The sequence below is a fragment of the Monomorium pharaonis genome, chromosome 3 (assembly GCF_013373865.1).
Source record: "Monomorium pharaonis isolate MP-MQ-018 chromosome 3, ASM1337386v2, whole genome shotgun sequence".
Taxonomy (NCBI): domain Eukaryota; kingdom Metazoa; phylum Arthropoda; class Insecta; order Hymenoptera; family Formicidae; genus Monomorium; species Monomorium pharaonis.
The window spans coordinates 5444008-5461377 of NC_050469.1; the positions used below are offsets into that span (position 1 = coordinate 5444008).

The window sequence follows — 17370 nt, forward strand, 5'->3', positions numbered from 1 at the left end:
AATATTAATCGTACATAATAAATTTCCACGATAATATACTTCAGCATGATAAACATAAATAGAAATACAATTTTCTAATATTGAACAGTATATGTTCGATCTGTATCCGAAGAAGGCTATAATTCACCAGCTTTTCTAACATCGTACAACGAGATGACATTGGTCAACAGATATATCTCGTTCAATATCAGTGCATTCTTGGTACACAAGATGAAAAATGCACCGTAGATATCCTGCCGTAAAAATAAACCACGTACCATAAAAGCAGAATATTTTCTCAAGACTAAAATTGAAATTTTTTTCAATATAATACGAATAAACCACAAAAAACCGTCGTTTATAATTGACTTTCAAAACATAAATAAGTTAAATTAAATAAAAATTTAAAAAAATATGGATAGATTTTAAAATAATAAATTAAATATGAATTAAAAAATTCCGTAAAAAAATGTGCAAAAGTCAAATTTTTTTGAAATTGTTCAAATTAAATATTATCGTATTAAATAGTCTTCGTCAGTGTAAAGAGTTAATTGTTCATTCAAAACTTCATGAACTCAATCCATAAACTCGCACTCTAATTCAAATTGAAACAAATGTAATAAAATAGTATCATGGACCAAAAATATATAACTTTTTTAAAAAAAATCAAATTAAAGTAGAAGAAGAGAGCAAGCTCAGACAAAAGGATGTGATAAGTCTTGACACCAAAGTAAATAAATAGGCTATCGTTACAAGTTTTCGAGGAACGATATTTTAACACAAGTCAATCAAACTATGAGCATTGTAATAGTATTTTTAATTATATTCGAAGATAATTAATTTAATTATCTTCTACCTTATATCAATTAGTTCATTAAATATCTCACGTTTGAAGACCACTCGACATTTTCTGTACCGAAGACAAGTCAAATAGTGGCGTTATCGCAGATCCTTTTCCTGTCCTTTTTTATTCTCACCATTCGCTCTAAAGACACTTCTCACGCGCGGCACTAAAAACTCACCAGCTCGAAAAGCTAACGCGGTTACTAGCAAGAAGACGGAAAGAGAGTGCGATGTACCTTTTGTTCCCTGAGCTGCGCCTCAAGTACATCGGCGGTGTGCCCCACAGCTCGCATTCTCTCAAGTCTAGTTTCCATTCGTGCTAGCCAGACCTCCACCTCGTTCCTCTTCGCCTCATATCGTTGACTGTCTCCCAGCATCATGTCCAACTGCGTCTTCCTTTGCATGACTTTTGAATTCGTTTCATCCCAATGCTCCCGCAACTTGGTGACTGCAACATTAAGCAAGCAAACGACATGAGAGCACTGCAGCGTAACTATTGCTTTTAGAATTCCATAAAAACAAAAATTATAGCGAGTATTTGTGACACTAAAATCAACCTAATTCTTTGCAAACTAAGCACACTGTGTTACAAAATTTTTTTTTTTCATTGTGCCTTAAATATGTAAAATAAAATATGTGTATTTGAATGAGTTTACAATAATGAATCCTATATTGAAATATTTTGCCACGCGCGCGCGTGTATATGATCTTTTTTTTTATTTATATAAAATAATAAATAAATAAAATAAAATAAATATTTTCAAGAACACTATTATATCTAATTTTCCTCTAAAGTTCCTCATAACGGACAAGAACAATTTTGCGAATTGCTTTGACTCACGAAGACATTTTTGCGCTTTAAAAGCGTCAAATCAAAGTGCATCGTATGGCTAAGCAATGGGAGGCATTGTGAAATATTAGTGCTACTATTTGTACATGATACTTCTTTCTTAACATATATGAACTAAGTCAACACTTCACTCAAAAATGATATAAAACGTTAAGTGAGAAATATCACAAATGCACTCAGATTATTATATTTTCTTCATACTATTTTTCTTCTCTCTTTAAATCTTGTTCCATTATACTGCTCAACCTTTCTGTACATCTCTTGAAACAAAAAAGGCTATGTCGACATTCACGCTGTACACGAGGCATCAGTTGGAAACAATCCAAAACTGTAATGGCAAGTTAGGGAGCACAGCTGGATAAAGCAGGTGCAAAACACTGGCAACGATTCAATATCCGCAACAACAAAATTCGCACGCGTGAAACATCATGTGTCTGTGTACCTTTAAGAATGCACCTTATATGCGCGATGTTTCGAGAACGCATGTCGCCAAACAGCACGGAAACTAAAATAACAACAGTTCTGATAGAAAAATACTCCTCTGTGAAAGAAACCCATAACGAATCTGTTAACTCATATTTCTAAAGTATTAAATATTATTTTAATAAAAAAAAAAAGAAAGAAATAAAGCCAAACAGCTGGAACAAAAACAGTTGGAATATAAATAATTATAATTTCGATAAAAACGTTGCATTTGCAGTATATCTTTTCAATTAAAATATTTGTTACAGATATTCAAATATTAAATGACTTACAGAGTATATTTCAAAGGATTTTAATAAAAGTATTACTTTAATGTAGCGAAATTATTTAGCGCACGGATTTTCAATATGATAGATAAAAAATTACGTTATATTCAAAAACTTTACAAAAATTACAAATTCAAAATAAATCATAGCTTTTTCGTTTTTTCTTAAAATTCTAAATTTTATTATTTACTTCTGTCTGAAACTTTAATTTTATTTTTCAAAGTTCAACAATATTAGGGTACAATAAAATAATAAAATGTATAATTTATTTAATAATCGTATATTAATTTAAGTAATTGTCTACAAAATCAATAATAAATTAATTTAATTGAATATAATATATTGAAAATCTAAAATCTGGGTCATTATCCAAAAAAGAAAGAAACCATTAAATTGTATAAAAATATTTAAAAATTTATATTTATATTTAAAATTTTATTTAAAATTTTTTGCTATTTAGAGGCTTAATATTTTATACATAATAGTACTCTGAGCAAATACAAACATTTTCTTTTCCACGTAAGCAACAAACTGTAATAAATTACGATGCATTCGCTCAGAAGAACCATGAGGAAAATTTACATGGTAAAGGATTCGCGAATCTTACATATTCATGTGTTTACTGTATTAATAGTTTCCACTATTCCCAATGTTCTAACTGTTCCATTTAACATACCGCATTTCATCCATTATTCAAATATATTAAATGACACGCAACACATAAACCAAATAAGATTATAATAATCCAAGCATGAATAAGTTAAAAGTAATTTGGAGAAGTGCGACGAATAAAGAATTAAGAGACGGATTTTAAATGTGCACATGTACAACGACTCCTCAAAAAGCTTGGCATTTATCACCCCGTTCTCTACAATCACTATAGAACGTTGCGTCGTACAAAAGAGACGATAGCGTTATTTCAATGACTTTCAACGACTTATTATGAGAGCAATTTGCCCTCATCGACCCCTATGCACTTAACCTGCACTTTAAAGCCGCCTCAGCTACATTCATCAACGTATATTTTTATGCTTGCGTGCAAATTACGAGTACTGCAATCAGTCGTGAAAGATTTAGAAACGACGCTTGCTCTAATAATCCTGCCTAATTCCATCCTAAGAATTCCAATAAATGTAACGATATAGTTTTAATTAGTTTTCAATTCCTCGACAAAAATCAAAATTATTAAAACATTAATATTTAAAAAAATAGCCTTTTAGTTATTTCACATTAATGTTCTAAATTAATATATAAATATTAAAATATTATTAATTAGATTAAAAAATGTAATTCTTAATGTTTTAATATTAACATACTAATTTTTACTGACTTATTCTGGTAAAAAAAAAAACAATTTTAATATCAATTTTATAACAAATTTATTCAAATTTGACAGAACAATTAAAAGTTTGTTTAGATTATGTTTATATAACTAAGAATTTATGCATAAAAATAATAATTTTGTTAAAGTACCTAAAAATTTTGCTGGACACAAATCTGAAAATAATTCTGAACTATAAAAATAATTATAAGATGAATGCGCAATAATAAATGTTGATGTTTTATCAACCAATTTAAGCGTCCTACATGATTATGTTAAGAATCCAACAAAATAATTTACATCCAGCTAAATTTCAGCAAAATTGTTTTTCCCATGTGCTATTTGTAACACATAAAAGAAAAAGATTTAGGTAAACTTCTAATATATCAAAAAGAAAAGAAAGAAGATACAACACAGATCTTCGTCTTTCTGTTATAAATCAAACAAAAGCAACTAACCGGTTTAAAAAATTTTCCAGATGTAAAAAAAATTATGTTCATGTAAAAAAATATTTACTTCGAAATTACTTGGATCGAACACATTTTCTTCATCAAAAAAATTTTGTCAAATAGAAACTTTTAATATACATAAACGCGGTAAATGCATACACTGTTAAATTTTCTATTATTTTTCAATATTTTACCTTTATACATCAAAAGAATTTAATGAATATACGTTAAATGTGCAATACTATCAGTAATAACATCAATGAACTGTCACACGAAAATATTGGCTAGAACTTTCTTCTATTTTAAAACTCAAGATTCAATAACTAAATTTTCTCGTAAATCGATAAATCTCTTAGAATAACCGCAATGTAATAAAACACGACCGACGACTTTCGCATAGACGGAATTGTAGAAGTTATTGGAAGAAAAATATATACAGTATCAAGGCTCAGCCTGTGAAATGAGTTATCGGCACACCTGAGTCTGCCAACGACCTCCGCCATAGCAAACATACATATACATGTTGCGCTAGCTAGTATAGATTATGCAGATACTCATATACATGCAAAACTGACGAGCGCATATTCACTGGGGAGTCACAAAGTTGCCAAGAAGGCATTGTCTACGAGACATCGAGATTCACGGTATCGGTAGAAGGCTGTGTCGCAAAATACTAACGGCTCACATCTTGCTTCATTCACTTTCTCTCTCTTTCAAAATCAAATCGTTAATAAAATTCCAAATTGCACTTCACCTCACATTCATAAGTAAAATACAAATCCTTTTTGAAAGGTTATAATATAAAAAAGGAAAAAAATCACTTTGTTGTTATAATTACTTAATAAAATGGTGTTTTAATAAAAAATCCATATATTGTAATATCACTTATCCATTCAGTTATAGCTCATTTGACAGAAACGTAATATTTCACTCGTTTGATGCTAATTAGGGATTGAATCAATATCGGAACGTTCCTCAGCAGAAGTAGCAGAAACGAAAATCAGGAGATTCAAATAGATTATTCCTTTTCTCTCGTAATTCTCTCATTTCCATGATGCTTATGCATTCTGATAGATAGTTAAATCCATTCAAATAATCTATTCAAATAGTATTCTTAAAATGCAATAAAATGGGTAAAGTGATATTAAATTTTAATAATTAATATAAGCTATTAAAATAAATTATAAAAATACAAAATAATCGTTAAAAAAAATACCAATTTATCTTTTTACTCTAACAGACGCGTATTTAAACAACAAAAATAATAAATTAACAGAAATAAATGCATATATTTTCGTTAATTTGTATACATCTAGTACTTAAATTGTCAGTGCATAATAGTAAGTAAAAAAAGGTAAAATATGTCTTGTCGGACACATTATCTTAAGTATAAAATAGCATAGATTTTGTAAGTAAGATTATCATATTAAGTAAGATTGTAAGTAAGATTATATATTCAACAGTCGTATCTCTCTTAGCAACTCTTCAAAACATATTCAAATATATTAAAATATTCATAATAATCACGCGTTACAAATAATGCATAATAAAGATTAGAATTATTATTATCAGCATAAAATTATCATATAATTAATTCGCGTTACCGTGAAGCATCCCATCTTAATCCAATGCTGTCGAAGGTGCAAACATTACGGACAAATCGAAACGCGGATAACTGTGACAGAAGATGCCATACCGAATAACACTCAACTCCTCATAAACTTCGTTAACTTGACTTCTCCTAAGATTTCTACGGAGTCTCGACAAGTGGATTACGTTCGAACGCAGGCCGACAAAGTTATCTGAAAGTTACACGCTTTGTTCATTGTTGTTCCGCACGGTAGTTCGAAGCAGCGCTGTATCACGATCTCGAAACAAATAAAGATAGAGTTGTTCAACTAACGAAAGGTACCGAGCTCCGACAGAGAGTTAATTTAATCTCCGTATCTGAATTTAATAAGCTAGAACGCGCGTAGTTCAATCCTCCTTGGAAAATCGAGAACGAAAATCGTCTGTATAATTTTTGTCACGCGTTTATAATTCTAGAAATATACTGACATTTTAATTTTATATTAGTGTAAACTTACTAAAAATTATACAAGATTTATAAAATTGATGCTGCGTCACAAACTCAATCATAAATATTTATAGGCTACTCAGAAAAATTTTTGGCTAAACAATACCATGAAATATCAGCTACGTGAAAATGCTTTTCGCTTTCTCTCATTATATAAATGTTAAATAAAAATTATAAACTATTAAAACTCCACAATCTTATTTTTACAATAAGAGATCAAAAAAGTCAACTTTTACCGTTAAAATTTAAACGCGTTCTGGAGAATTTTTTCGGTTTACTTCTTGCCGTAGGGAAAGTTCCAACTAAACTCTTGGGAGAGATTTTGCAGTAATGATCGAGCAAAGTCTTGCATATATTATGTATTACTAAGAATATTCTTCTACAAGTTTCTACAGGATATTATATTTTAATAAGAATATGTATATTTAAAAAAGTAAAAATTTAAATATAAGTAATTTTTCATAAAAATAATTTTAACAAATAAAATTTCTTTTTATATAAAAAGAACAAATTGTCAATGTAATAGTAAAAGGGGTTTATAAAAGATAAACATTTATAAAAGCGTACCCGAATACTGGAACAATTACTAAAATATAACTAAAACCGAATACAACATATAGATAACATTAAATAATTCATTATTAAATTTCAATCATGGTAATATTAACCTTAATCACAAAGCATTACAAAGGGATTATAAACTGCATACAATTATCTATTTCCAATCAATATATGTTGTCCAATATGCCATTGGTAGTGATTTAGCTTAAATCTGTTCCTGGTCCGTACAAATTATCGCAAAATGCACGTAAACGAGAAATGAAAATTATAAGTTTCTCAGTAGCCTTTTCATATGTCACTCTGTCTTTTTTTTCCTCTTTCTGTAACAGATTTTACACAGACGCGTTAATTGCGTCTCACAGCACACAGACGGTTTTGCAGAAGGCGATAAGACTAATGAAGGCGCGAAGGGGGAGAGCGAAGAATAATACAGCCAGAAAGGGCAAAGCGGATGGCGGAAAACAGGGAGAAGTGAGAGACCAGACGGCGCATAAAACGCCGGAGGTAGGAAACTTTACACGGCCGAAATGGAATTTCCGATAAACTTCGGACTCATCGGCCCCGAAGTCGTTGTCGTCGCTTTCGACCGCGCATGTACCCCCTCTTCCATTAACGGTAGACACAGTTTCTTTCCTCCGTCTAGCCTGCGTCCCTTCGGAAGGGCGGGGTGAGGAGGGAATACGGAGAAAGGCTGAGAAGTGGGAGAGAGCCGAGGGTGGAAGGTGCGGAAAATCGCGGCCCCCGGAATGAGAAATTGCATGAGACGCATGGCGCGACGACGCGGATACGTGAGACGAGTGCCAAACAGCTAAGTTTTCGAATCCTCACCGTGTGAGATTTCGCTTTGTAACTCCATGCATTCGCCAAAACTGCACTTCACTTTACACCCTGCCCCCTGCCTCGAAGGTATGGCACGAGAACAATGTCCTTGTTGTACGCGACGAAGATCAACTGAGGCAGGGCGCGCGATACGCACACCCTGCAGTTCCAGTCTCTCATTCGTAAGAAGTTCACGTCAATAAAGGATCGTGCCTTTACGCGAAGAAACGTCTTCGTCTTCGTAACGCCATAAATGATTCCAACGAGACGATCGCGGGAGCGTATTTTAGCTCTCGTCCGTGGGAGACAAAACGGGAATGGAAAAGAAAATACCCCTCTCCCCCCCCCCTACCTCCACGCACGAGGAGAACTACAAAGCGACGCATCTCCGTGGAAGATTTCCTTCGTAGAAACGTTGCGGCATCGCTCACGAAGTGAGCGCGTATTCTTATTTCTTTAAGGAGCATCTCGGGAGACAGATAATAACTCCGCCGCGTAAGTAGAAAATTCAAATGCGCGGCATTACGAGGGTGTCCCCAACCCCTCTTTCTCTCGCTGAAAGACGTGCGTAAACCGATTACGATGCGGAAAGCATCTCCTTTAATATTTCTTTAAGCATTGAGATCTTTGTGCAAAGATACCACATTCAGATACCTTCAGATGCATTCACTCGCTCTGTATGCGTTTGGTACTTTCTACATCAGCTTTAAATTCCTACTCTGTCTCACTTATCACGTTATTACCAGAAAGTTCTACCCTACTTCTGAAACTTTCGAGCGTTTACCATTAAAACTCTGTACTCCCTGTCCGCTTTGTATGATTCTTTTTTTCCTCTCTGTGCGGAACGCAATAATGGGAGAGCCGCGACTTCAGAGAATAAATGGCGTATAATAATGCGACATCTCGAGGGAACGGAAGTTAGTCATATATACGTCTAACCGTACCTCCGTCCATGTGACTGTCCATACCGAAAACTTTTGCAATATCCCGCGCGAAATTTCATTATATCTATATACACATTATATGTATAAATACGCACATACGAGTGCAATTCATACGTAGCAACTCATTATTGCTAATGCACCGCGAGTGTAGACTCATTGGGCGATCAGAGCACATAACGGCTATTAAATATACAAGAAGTAGTGCACGAAAAACGAGAACAAGAATCGCTTGTAAAAAATATCCATACAGATTATATAGAAGAGGCGCTGAAAACTTCGGGATTCCCATGCATACCGCGACGCTTTCTTCATTTGCGAGATGAGAACTGCATCCGTTACGGCGACAATTTTCTACAGTTAAATTATTTCCCCGGGTACCGAGACTAGCTTTTTCGTAACGGGTTCACCTTTCGCAAAAAAAAGCTTTCTCCTTACTACTACTGCAGCATAACTCAGTTGAGCCTGCCTAAGCCATAGCAGCTATATTTCAATCTTTTTACTCGGCGCATTCAATTAACTCGAGCATAAATTTCAGCGCTACATGCGATATATATATATATATATATATCCGTGCATTACTAACCCTTTTACTACAACCTTTAATAAGATGCTCAGTTATTCTTTAATAATAGTAAATCACTCTTTTTTTTTTCCACGACTTTAACGTCCCGGTAACGTGAAAATCCGTGCCGCGACGTGGCGCGCTTATTTTTTTCGGAGATGATTGATCGATACGGCACCGGTGCCGCGCCACGCGTCGAAATTGCCGTGTAATTCCTGCAAATTGTTTGCGAATTGTGCGCTATTATCGTCCATGAATTAGAACGGGATAACGATGGCAAGCTATAGCGCATACTTTGCTCTTAAAAGAAGAGTGTAATTAACAGAGAGAAAGAAAATGAAATTGTCCATTTTTAGTAAAATTATTATAAACTATATTGCAAAATTAATTAATAACAGTCCTTTTTTAATAGTAATAATCAGCAAGTTTTTTAAAAAAACCCTCAAATAAAATTAGTATTTTCATTTTCTTTTAATAAAATATTTTTCAAATATTTTAAATTTTAAAGGATCATAATTCGTGTTTAAGATACATTTTAAAGCATAAATTATTTTTAAAATTAAAAGAGTTCTACTAGGAATAAACTTAAGAATAGAAAAATAAATATCGTAATAAGGTATTATTCGTATTATTATATACTACTAATTTCTAACAAATTCTCTTTAAAATAACGCATTTTTAATATTTTTATTTTAAAACAGCCGTCAAAATAAAATATGTATAAGTATATACATAAATATGAAAAAAAAAAATCGCACTGCTATAGTTATAATCAACTCTGCAATCTTTGTATGCTCGAATTGTTTCATTACCTTGTTATTTGTTATAGAGACTTTCTCGATCTTGTTATTTCTGACATTATGTAAGAAAGAATGGATGTCACTAACTCATTACAGTACAGTCTTACAACTAGGGATTCATTACTTTTCAAAAAGTTACGTCAACGTTCCGAAGAACAACTTCCATTCAGAACTTCCGCGTTTGCATGCGAGGCGTATGAACTTTATCGATAAAATGCCAGCTGTGTATCACACATCATGCATCATCGTACACTTAGTACCGCCATCCGTTTTTCACCAGTACAACTAACGGCCTTATGTAAAGAGTTTACAGAACAGCATAACAGTGTCGGGATGGCATTAAATCGATCTCGCTGTCGAGTTCAAATGCATCCAACGGAGGATTCGCGATGGATGTCATGCAATGTATTTCATGAAAATCAGAGGCGAATCTGCACCACCGCGCCGGTTGGCGCGTAGCCCTGGGAACTTTCAGTTGGGTTTAATGCGATTAACCCGAAGGAACACGAAGGGAGGGGCAAATCAACTCTCTCGCAGTCCTTCATACAACTATCCCGAGACAGAGTCCGAAGAAGGACCGGAATATATAATTGCGACTTCTCAGAGACCAGCGCCACGTGCAGCCCCGGAATTAAGATCAAAGGAAAATCACATGGTTTTTTTTTTTGCAGAAGCTCAAACGCACGAGTTCCAAGTTCGAGGGTTAGTAATCATCCATCGCTTATAACTCTCTCTTTCCGAAGTTATCAAAAAAAAACGGACTAGCAACGACGTTGTCAGAAACAAGAGCGAACATTAGCTGCGACGGTTAATTACGTGCTTGTATAACCCTTTCCAGTCCTGAACTTGCCTTTCCTCTGGTGTCCAACAGCAGCGCGAGCACTGTTTCGCGACTCTGTAACTGCGAAAGTTCGAACAGTTGATGTTGCAAAGAGTTTAAAACTAATTAAAGCCGCGTCATCCGACTTTATGAAGAATCTCGTTTCGTCGCGTGACTGTGCGAAAAACTTCTTAATTTTAAACGATATTAGCGACGTATCTACCCATATTTAATCTATATTGAAAATGGATCTGCATAAATTCAATTTAAGGCAGAATAAAAGTTATCGATTACATAACGGAGTGTTGAGCCGTGGAGCAACCCTTCCAATCGAAAGAATTTTTAATTAAACGCTTAGACAACTGACAAAAATGATGTTTTCCCTGTTTTCTGCACCTAGAATAGCGGAATTTTCAATTAAGGTGAAATGTCGAATGAAATTCCAAATAAAATCAAATTAAAATTCAAATATATCTGCTAATTACAGTCTAACCGTGACGAGGTATTTTACATAAATCAAATAAAAAACAATTTTAAACTATTTAAAACTTGATCAAAATTAATTTGTTTGCCGCGTTCAAGTAAAAAAAGAATTCAAAATATGTAATATTAAATTCTCAATTATGTATGCAAGCCTTTTCTTAAAATGTAAGAAAAAAAAAAGATTTCATATCACGAAAGAATTCTCTTAAATATCGTAGGTAGTTGATTAAGTAGTGGCCTGAATGCCGCCAGTCGGGAAATATTCCTCGTTTTTAGAATATTTGAACGGAGACGTAGTTCAAAGCCGGTTCTTACCGAAAAGCGGTGCTCTTTTCAGCCTCGATCCAGCGGCTAAGTCCGCTCATATATCCGCTCGCGCCACATCGATATAGGCACGTAGATCCATGTAATTTTCAACTCCGAGGTAAGGCACACTCCGAACGTGAATTATTCGTAAGAGTGAATATCCGATGGCGTCTCTTGGGAATTTTCGTTTGTTTTTTTCTGATCGCGGGTGAAACAGGAAGCGAATGGGCGATATGGGGTATCGAGGATCGGAATTGGGAATGGTTAACCGCCAACCAAAAAGCACGGGAAAAGGGAAACCGGGAGAAAGAGATAAAGGCAAGAGCGAAAAAAAAGGACGAGTAAAGGGTAACCGAGGGGGAAAACGATGTTTCACAATCGCGTGCTCATACTCGGGGGATAATTTTCGCATGTCGAGCGGCGGTTCTGCGGCTCCGTCGCCTCGATATCTATTGCGATGCGGAGATTGTACATTGCGCAGTTTGTCTTCTTTATTGGCCGCGACAACGATGCACGCGTCATGCATGTGTTGCACGCAATTCCGGCCAACAGACATCCTAATGAGATTCATCCCTTACTCGGAACGATGTACATTGAATATTGCTAAGTTAAAAAAGTACGCAAATATCATAAAAAATAGGACGTAATATTATTCCGTCACACGTCACATCTGTCTTCAAAATAATCGTCGCGTAAAACGCGTGTTGTTGTATATTTTTTCCTTTCGCGATCACGAAACGTTTACTCTTTACGTTTTCTATTTTGCGGTGCCAAATGTCGATGTGGTATTGACACGATTTACGAGAAATTCGTGATACAATTTATCACATTTTGCGCCAATTTTTACGGCGCGTTATTTTGAAAATATAGTGTATTTTGTGCCAGAAATATATCGATAATCGAATTCACTTGTCTTTCACACAGAGAAAACGGAGAAATTATAATTAAATCTTACAAATGTGTTGTATGTACCACTGTCCTATGTCCAACAAACCGTAATATGAAATTTCGCTAATGAAAACGTGGATAACGCGATTATTTTCTGCTACGCTATATTGGTACAACGTGGTATATCCTTTTCTCTTTCATTGCTCTCGTTTAATGAATGAAATATTTCCTTCTTCGTTTATGCAGACTATATTTGCTCGCGCTGAGAAAACTAAATCAGAGACGTCTCACCAGCTTCATTCCCACGATATAAAATTAATAAAGAAGCCGTAGATTAATTAGAATTAACTTGCGTACATGTCGCAAACACGACATAAATTATTCATATAAAATACATTAGAATTAAAAAAAGAGTAGTAGAAAAGATAATATTACGGTTTTTGTATGTACATATTTTGTGACCACTTGTAAGAATTTCGTTATTAGATAAGAATTCTATTTATGATTGCTCATGGAATTATTTGTTTAACAGCTTGCAGTTATGTAATAACACTAATATGCCAATATAAAACAGCCGACATTTGTTATAAGATATTTTTACTTTTGAGCATTTTGAAACTTTTTCAAAGTATAATTTATTTATCACACATGTATACAATTGAATGTAAAAGCACCAAAGAAAACAAATTGTTGCTCATAAATCATTTGATAAAATTTCTAAAAACAAGCAAATATAATAAAAATTGAAACATCAGCACAAGAATGGCATAATTAGCAAGTAATTCTATTGCCTGTTTAGAACAAAAGTAATGTTTACCATAAAAGTGGCCAGTTCAGAATAGGAAACAAGAGGCAAATGAGTGAAAAACAAGTAAAACGGCAGTTCAAATCACCATTTTAATTGACTCTCTTCACCCTGCCAGCCTTATGGTTCTTCTAAAACTGCATTTGCACGGAAAGCAGATACTTTCTATGCAAATCGATGCGATGTTAAGTAGCTCCTTTACCCGTTGCTATTCTCCACCCCCTTGTCCCCTTCGTTTAAGTTAGGCGACTTAACATTGAAAACTACCAAAGTGAAATCAATGTTTAATCACGAAATTAACCAAAAAGGACACAATAACACAATTATATGAAGCTGCATAAAATCAAAGCACGATAGATATAACAAATTACAAAATTATTGCAATCATCAAACTAATTTGCGAATGCTGTTACTTCAAAATCACGAATATAGAGATTAAATAAAACAATGTTGTAGAGAGGAGAAATATATTTCACGTGACCAAAGTTTCAATTTTGCTGTAAAGTATGACAAATTGAAAAATGTTGTTACATCATATTTTTATCCAAAAACTTCGCGGCATCGGAAAAAGCGCTTAATTTATTTGTTAATCGTAATAAAACATTTGTAAAACACGTTACTGATTAATTTCATTCGTTTTATTAAAAAAAAAAGAAAAATTTATTTTAAAATATTTTTTTCTTTTTTGGTGATGTGTTTTACATTCGTTATTATTACAAAATTGTTAGTGTACAATGTATTATAGTATTTAACAATTCTTTGTAACAGTAATCTGCTCGTTATAAATTATTGCTACATATTCGACGGATGATTCCGCCGCCCGTGTCGAAGATCCCATCGGTTTTATCGTAATTTATCTGAACTTTCTACCCTTTTCTTCCTCCAGACAGACGGCCTGGACGTGACAAGAAAACAGCAAGTAGCTAACGTACACGCGGTCGCGCGTATCTGTCGAAGAGGTGACCGTTGCGAGCGGTGAATAACCTTTTGTCCCTTCCAAGGAAAGTCATACGATTTTTCTCCCCATCCGTCGCTAACGAGGTCCCAATTTCTAAAGGCGTGCCAATGGGATTACGGGTCTATTCCCGTGAACGAATGTCTGAATTTTCGATGGAACCACGTTCCGCGCGCAGAGATTCGATCATACCGAAGTACGGGATATCAAGCATATGGTCACGGAAAACCAGAAGAAATCCGGCAGCACGTCTGGCGTCGACGTTTTTCGACGGATAATATATGTAGTACGACATCTTTATTGACCTCCCGCATAACTGGAACGTAATCACAAAACCATCATACATTTTTGATATACTATCTTGATGCTTTTTATTAATGACAGTATCTAGCAACTGCACAAAACAACTGTAAAAGAACGGATGTAAATTATCTGACAACTCTCATCAATTGTATGTTCTATGTCGAGGGAGTGACAATATTTTCTAATCTTGGCAAGCGTACCACTTATTTAGTATCTGAATTATCATTATCTCGGTAATGATGAAATGATGAAACATAATAGCAATAAAAAAGCGGATGCTTAAGAAGTATTAAAAAGGGAAAAGTACAACGCGGAAGCTCAAATGTTTTCTGCCTTGCTGTTTGCCCTCTCGTTACTACGTCTGACAGTGATAAACTCGATCTACTGAGAAAGCAAAAGCACACGCCGAGCCGGTTTTACACGCAACCGTAACTGCGAGTTATGACATTTTCGCGCCCCTAAGTGCAACGCACAGACACGCACTACCCTCCAGTCTAGTGCGCCGCATTCAACCCTTTGGTTACAAGTGTAAACTATTGTCGTAGTATCTATCTTAAAAGCGAAATGGACGCATGCAAATGTGTCATTCATCGTGAGAGCCATAATTTTAGACTATCTCAACTCAAATATTTATTGCATCAAAACTTCATTCTAAGATCAATAGGAAATTCGATAAAAATTTTTGCAGAAAGTACTATCGAAAATATCGACAAAAAAATTAAACAAAAATAAAAATTTAATTCATATAAATAAATTTTTAACTAAAAGAAGCATCATCAGATTTATTTGTTTAATTTTTAATAGTCTTTAATCTTTTTTTATTTTTTTATTAATATAATATCAATATTATAAATTTCATGTATATTAAAAATCAATTTAATAGTGTTTATTTACTTATAAAAATCCATCATTAAACCGCATTATCTAAACAAATGCATTTCTTCATATTATACTATATTTTCATAATTTTAACTTTTACTCTCTTGATAAAAAAATTATTTAAAAATCTTTATGTCCTAATAGCTAAATGTATACGCTTAATATTCTTTATAAAATAGATTTTAATATGTTAAAGCAAAAGCAGAATCACTAAAAGCTAAAAAACTAATAATGATATGATGACAATTTATCGTTAATAATATAATAATAATTTGCTTCTGAAGCCAATTATAATATATATGCATGTAAAATACGTCAATTGAGTTAATATATTTTGTGTTACCTACATAACTTTTAATTTATTGTCTAAGTTGGTTTGCATGATACGAATTCCCTTTAGATAACACGAACTTTCTCATTATAAGCACAGAATATTATCTCACGGTATTCACGGTATTTCGGCAATTTCTTGTTGCTCGAAACCATGTAATTTCTGTAATTAATATTAAATGCATCACAAAAAATTATCATAACGTGTCAAAAATATATGATACTAGTCAATCTTAAAATCATATCGATTTATAAAACTATTTCGCGGCATATCACCGAGACCATAACAGATAAAGATAAATTATAAGTGCACATAAAGCTATAAACTGTTTTAAAGTACGATGCAACGTATGTGTCTGGAATTTCCTTTGATAGTAACAACTCTCAGTTATATTCGAATAATACATGGCAAAGTTCTGTTGTAAACCACGAGTCATCGGATCAAAGAGCAGCATAGAATTCTACGAGGGCTTAGGAAATTCGCAAATGAAGGTTGCCTACTGCAGACACGCTTGCGGTAAGATCAATCGCTTGCAGTCATTCTAATCACAACAGAACACATATGAGAGAATTGTTTTGCTGTTGCCTCTTGCACATTTGAGTAAAAGAAGAGATACATTTAATTACCATCAATAAATCTTGTATCGATAATTCTCATCAATTTTAATACAAAATAATTAATCCTTAATTACAGTAAAATATATATAGTTAATAATTCACGTGTGTATATAATTTTCATATAATTTACATGAATTATAAAATATATAATGTAGAAAATAACAAAAATTATATTAAAAATTGTATGAGATCTCTTTCATTTTAGCAGTAAGAATAATACAATAGATTATATATAATTGAAATATATATTTATCATATCATCTCTACAAATAAAATAAAAGATCTTGGATAATTTTTTTTTAATAATTAATTGCGTCAACGAGAAACTAAAATTAGATACTAATTAAATTACAATGACATCTAACTTGCTCAAATCAATAATATGCAAATTGATGTCATTCAAAATGTCCATAAAAGACATATTAAGAACGTTACGAAAAATTTTTACGAATTTAAAGTAGTACTCGTATATTAACTTTCCAATACGTCACTGTTCAAACAGTGTAAGGTCGAGCCTTTTTAATATCATATTCTTTTGCCGTCACATCATCATATGGACCTACCCTGATGAGGGCTGTAATCAGAGCGTCGACGACCGCGGCCGTCTGGCGAGCCTAAAGGGTGACCTTCCGGCAGGGGAGAAGCCACATCCGACGAACCGCGTCTTGATATAGCGCCAGATGAATGCTCGGAGTCCCTGCGATGTCTGGCCACGTGCGGCGAGTCCTGGGGACTACCGTGACCAGAGCTCATCGGTGTTCTCAGCGGAGAGCCGTGCGCCGAGTACGGGGAGCCCGGTGGTAGTATCTTGTCGGTGCCTTCGAGTGAATATTCGCGTAACGAATCGCACGAGATCCCCGACACACGATATAACGTAAGACCAGTGGAGGCCGCGGCAAATACATCGACGAAGAAGAAAGAAATGCCATCGTCGATACTCTTCTTCGATTTTAGTATTCAATATTTGGCAAAAAGTCGAAAGAGCACTTCAGCATTTCAGATCTAATATAAATAATAAAAAATATAGCT

At 33.9% G+C, this 17370-nt stretch overlaps 1 protein-coding gene across 21 annotated transcripts in view; it reads right to left on the reverse strand.

Annotated features, from left to right (window-relative positions):
• Window positions 1-17370, reverse strand: part of LOC105833385 (dystrophin, isoforms A/C/F/G/H) — a 459023-nt gene that overhangs the window by 286767 nt on the left and 154886 nt on the right. For all 21 annotated transcript variants that reach the window (XM_036283830.1, XM_028191394.2, XM_028191395.2 and 18 more), the window contains one exon: window positions 1059-1270. In XM_036283830.1, coding sequence (XP_036139723.1) covers window positions 1059-1270 — 212 coding nt within the window. The remainder of the gene's footprint in view (window positions 1-1058; window positions 1271-17370) is intronic.